The 5,000-nt window shown below is 41.3% G+C and overlaps 1 protein-coding gene across 6 annotated transcripts in view; it reads right to left on the minus strand.

The window, feature by feature from the left end:
• The window catches only part of LOC125042958 (leucine-rich repeat extensin-like protein 5), a 153,011-nt gene that overhangs the window by 523 nt on the left and 147,488 nt on the right, over positions 1 to 5,000 (minus strand). For all 6 annotated transcript variants that reach the window (XM_047638798.1, XM_047638799.1, XM_047638802.1 and 3 more), the window contains 2 exons: positions 3,492 to 3,744; positions 1 to 3,285 (listed from right to left, as the gene is read on the minus strand). The exon at positions 1 to 3,285 is cut by the window's left edge and continues 523 nt beyond it. In XM_047638798.1, coding sequence (XP_047494754.1) covers positions 2,533 to 3,285; positions 3,492 to 3,744 — 1,006 coding nt within the window. In that variant the 3' untranslated portion in view covers positions 1 to 2,532. The remainder of the gene's footprint in view (positions 3,286 to 3,491; positions 3,745 to 5,000) is intronic.

The following is a 5,000-nucleotide window of genomic DNA, read 5'->3' on the forward strand; positions in this document are numbered from 1 at the left end:
ATCAGCATTTCCTTCATATTCTAATTTGCTAGACATGAGGAAAATATGCTACCTACCGGAATATTTATTGGTGATAATCACAAACTTGCGCATTTCCGACAAGATGCAGTTTCTGAATATATAATTATACATGGAAGATATATATATATATATATATATATATATATATATATATATATATATAAATTAAGCCTTAAGCTATATAAAAAATATGTAGTAGTATATGAACTGTGATTAATATAAAGTATTTCTTTTTTTCTTTTTTTTCTTTAACCAGTTTTCAGAATAAATGAAGTGCGAGACTTTTGATATAGTACACTGCAAAAATGCATTGCTGATAATCAAACACGCCTTTTTCCCGTGAACTTTCTTTGAAGTAGTGGTCTGTAGCATTTCTTTTAAGATTTAGGTCTTTGCATTTTTTTATTATGACTTCAAACTTAAAATATCAGACCTGGAAATAGGTAATGTAATCATTTTTTCGACCCACCCTGGTACAACTCACAACTGATTTTCTTTGTCCGTAAAGCAAATTACTGGTATATTCTGGTATATTTGCAATAACTGCCTTCCCTTTTCAAATCATAACCTGCTTTCTTCCCCGTTTTAGGTCTTTCAGAAATCTAATAGAATTACGTAATTTCTCTTGCTCTCACAACTCATTTTCAATATATTTAATCACGAGTTAATGCTCCTAAATGACTAATGTTAATCTGAATTCCATGAACAAACGGATTCCTGTCCTCGGGGCACTGTAATATGAGATCATGCAACTGCTGATGCAACCAAGAAAATCATGGAGGATTTTGAAGTACATTTTGATGCATTCTCTGAAAGGAAGGGATCCCTAACTCATGTGAGTGCAATGGACCTCTGGTAAAACAAAGCGAGTCAAAGTTGGTCACATAACTTCCACTAATGCAATTTCTACGAACGTTAATTCTTCAAGCTGTAGGAGCTACGTTTGTCGGATCGCGACCGGTTTTGTTTGCCAACTGCTACTGCTTTAATGAAATTCTTGTTTCGATCTAAAATGAGATCATGATGAAACAGATACGGTCACAAAACATTGGGGTCATCATGATTTTGAGATTCTTGTTCCTCCATATACTATTTGTAAAAAAAACGTAAGTCATAAAAGTAATCAACAGATACAATTCGTATTTTTATTAATTTATAGATGTATTTGGGTTAGGTACCATGTGACGTTTGAATGTTTGAACTTGCGATGGAAAATCCTGCCTTGGAACCTTATATGAAACATATACGACGGACTAGTTCTTTCTGACTGGTTGACTCACAGATTAATCTTTTGCTTGTCTGCAAGAAGATCGCTTAAAAGTAAGCATCACTTTATATTCAAATCAGAGCTTCGTGCGTGTCAAAAAGAAGCATTTGATGATGCAGATTGCAAATCAGTGTCAGTGAAATGAAATAAATATTTCATGATGGGAAACATCATTTCAGATAATGATGACTTTTTCTTATTGCATCGTACTGTCAAACATAAAGATATGTTACAAAATGACATTACTCTTTTTTAACCTCAAACGTTTGGATTGGCTTAGTTCTTTTAAGTTTAATTATTTTCCACAATCTCGGATGAAGATCTAGTTCTGTGGCGTGGGAAAAACTTTGATGGAGAGGAAACAAACCATCTGCATCCCACAGCATATCCAGTTCAAGGTGAAGCTGCAAGCTGACGTTTACATTACGGTCACAAAACATATCTAATTGACTTGAACCGAATCACCATGATCTAGTGTCATTATCTTGTTCTCATATAAAACAGTCTATCTGTCACATGAACGTGGATGTTATAATCACAACAACATCAGGATATCACAGGCATTGTATAATATCACATGAACGACGAAGCCTCAAAGCATTCTCAGAGTCACATTGTCCTATTCATCCCGGAGCTTTGGCTTGGCAGCAACATACGCCTCATTAATTCTATGGCACAATGGCAACCATTCGGCCAAATCGAAAACATATTACAGAGTGCACCCTGGTCTGACACTGCGGCGTCAGATAAGGGTACCACGTGCTGCTACAGGTACATGGCATCGTCATCACAGTCATGCGATGACGCCGCTGAACAAGGTCAGCTGACTCAGTCCTCTAGTGTTCCATCTTTGGCACTGTCAGGGGGGGTAGATTTGGTAGTATCATTATACTTATTATCAATAATCGTTATTACTCTTCATCGTTATGAGGATTGGATTTCCATCCATCCACTATTCTAATCTTACGATTTTGTAGTTGTTGCAAATTTCTCTAACATATATCTTTATGACCAGTTTAGCAGATTTCAGTTATTAATTTGACAGTCACTGTTACTTTTCTTTGCATTACCAGGCATATCAACTGAATGAGCATTTGCACTTTAACAAAAAGGTGGCAAAATAGAAATAAGAAAAAAGTTTGCCTTGGCTTATTACCACAGATTTACTAAAGTTCAAGTTTAAAGTACTCCAGTGCTATGTCAATATCACTTTGTGTTTGCCTTCACAACTTTGGAGCTTTCACTTAGATGGAGGAGGGCGCACCACCCCCCCCGCCGTTCATCATGGCTTCCCGGTGGTCACACAGACGGGGGGGGCACCACCACGCCGCCAGAGACGAAGCAGGGGGGGTTAGGTGAGCATGGCGGGGAAGTTGGAGTCCGGGGGCGCTCCCGTGGTGGGTCTGGAGGAGAGCTGAAGCAATGTAAGGTAGACTCACGGAACTCCAGCCCATGTGTGGATGGACATGGGAAAGCCTCGGGGCTTGAATGGGCTGAGGTCGGATGGGCGGCTGGGGTCGGATGTGTGGATGGGGTCTGATGGAGGCCGAGGAACTGAGCGGAGGAGGTGGCTGAGGTAAAGGCATAGACACGCACGGGGGTGGGATGCCCAGTGGAGTCTTGGCCAACTGGTTATCCATAGGTCCAGTCCAGTTCCGCAGCTGAAAGTCGTCAGGTTCGACGCCGAACTTTGGCTTCATGGAGGACATGACAGAGGTGGGGAAGTCCTGGGCTGGCAAGGGGCAGCGTAGAGCCGAGTTCTGAGGCGGCGTCGCGAAAGTCTTGGGGGTTTCGGTGGATTCATAGCATCTAGTCAGGTCGAAGCTACGGTCGGGCTTTATGTGAGGGTTGACAGGCGTGTGGGCTGTGGGCGCTGGAGTGTAGATGGGTGAGGTCTCATACCCTGGAGGCTGGAAGGCGGACGATCGCGTCTCCGGGACTTCTCGAGGGATGGAAGGTTGTGCAGGACCCTCTTTGTACGGCTCCAACCAACATTGCTGCAAAGCCGGTATACAGCCATACATCAAGTATATCTCTGAGAATCAAACATCCAATCCCATACATTCGCCTTCCCTGTTGCAAATGCATAAATCCTTATTCAGCTGCTTTTAAAGAATACCAACAAATATACAGACTATACCAAAATGAATAAATAACGGATGTGTAATCATAGGCCAAAGCCACATGTGCCGAGAACACCTACTGTGTGCGCTGGTTCGGCGACGGGAGCGGGGGAAGAAGCAGGGTCGAGAGGCGGAGCTGGCGGGGAGGTAATCTTGGGAAAGGATTCTGATGCAGCGATATCCTTTCCCTCCCCGACTTGGGGCGGGGACTCTCCAGGATTGTCTGGCTGGGTGTCTGGGGATTCCATTTCGTCAGTAGTGGCATCTGAGCGCCCTGATGGCCTTAAGACGAATTCCTGAGGACTGCTCCCTGGCTGACTGGTGACCTGGGCCCTGGTGGGGAGTTGTAAATCAGCAATTGAGAAGAGATGCGGGAGGTCAGCGAAGATACCTTCGTGGAAACATAAAAATCCATAAATGAGGAGAAATGGAAACAGTACGCTCACCTGGTTATGAGTTAAATGCATATGAAGTGCGGTTGGAATATATATCTGTAACTGTTTCTGCAGGGAAATATAATAGTCAAGAGAAAGCATGTTTTTTTCAGAATTGCAAGACATAGATTATAACTGTTTGTTGTACCACATCGACAATTGAGGGAAGTAATCAAAATTAATAACAATAATTTGACTTAAACATCAAATATCGATACATCATTCTGAGATATCAAAAATATGCACGGTCCAGAGGCCAGATGCTGAGATGCGTTACGGCGCAGTATATATTGGTACCATTCAAGTTGCTGTAGGCAATGGGAGAGCAGCCCTAGCGGGTTGTGGCGAATCAAAAAAGGCATTTTTTCAACCCTAGAACAATTAGTACAATTTGTCTAATGGTGTTTTGATCAATCATAGAGTTATTTTATCATAGAATACTGAGTAAAGCAGCAAATGTGATATTCCAATATAGATGTGATTTGCTTTTGCCACCAGACGTGTATTTCACTCCAACCCAAGTGTTGTATCTGTAAGCAAGGCATTACACTAAAACTAGCTACTGTCTTTGCCTCGGATGTAATGGTTTCCTTTATATGTCTTTATTGCTATTATTTTCATTGTTGTTAACATAGTTTGTGGGCGAGTGGACACCATCATCATGTTTCAGATAAAAAGGAGATTACTTTATATATACCTGTATAGTTAAGCCTTTAAAACTTATTCCAAATATTATTTGCTAAACTGGTATGAAAATTAAAGCTATATTATCATCCTTTCGAGTAGGCAATACCCCGTTCTTAAATTTCATGGTACTCACGAATTCTGTTAATAAGGTCAATATTTTATTAAAAATCTTGTACATTTCTTCTGCGTAACTAATTCAAGAATATATTAGTAAAAAAGTTCAATTATGCCAGGGCTGGACACAGCAATGTGTCCATAAACAACTCAGCTGTTTACCGTTTACAGCTAGTGACTGAAGCCGCCTGAAATACCAACTGTGATTGGTCACTGAATATTCGACGTCGTAAGTAATTTGCGGCGGCGCGGGATTTAAGGCGCAGGATACATCCTCAGATGTGAGGGGAAGAGAGATGAAAATCCCTGCCTAGAATAGCACCGCTGTGTTGGTCTTTCGCCCCAGCTAGAGAG

Source organism: Penaeus chinensis, chromosome 33 (assembly GCF_019202785.1).
Source record: "Penaeus chinensis breed Huanghai No. 1 chromosome 33, ASM1920278v2, whole genome shotgun sequence".
In the NCBI taxonomy this organism is placed as follows: Eukaryota; Metazoa; Arthropoda; class Malacostraca; order Decapoda; family Penaeidae; genus Penaeus; species Penaeus chinensis.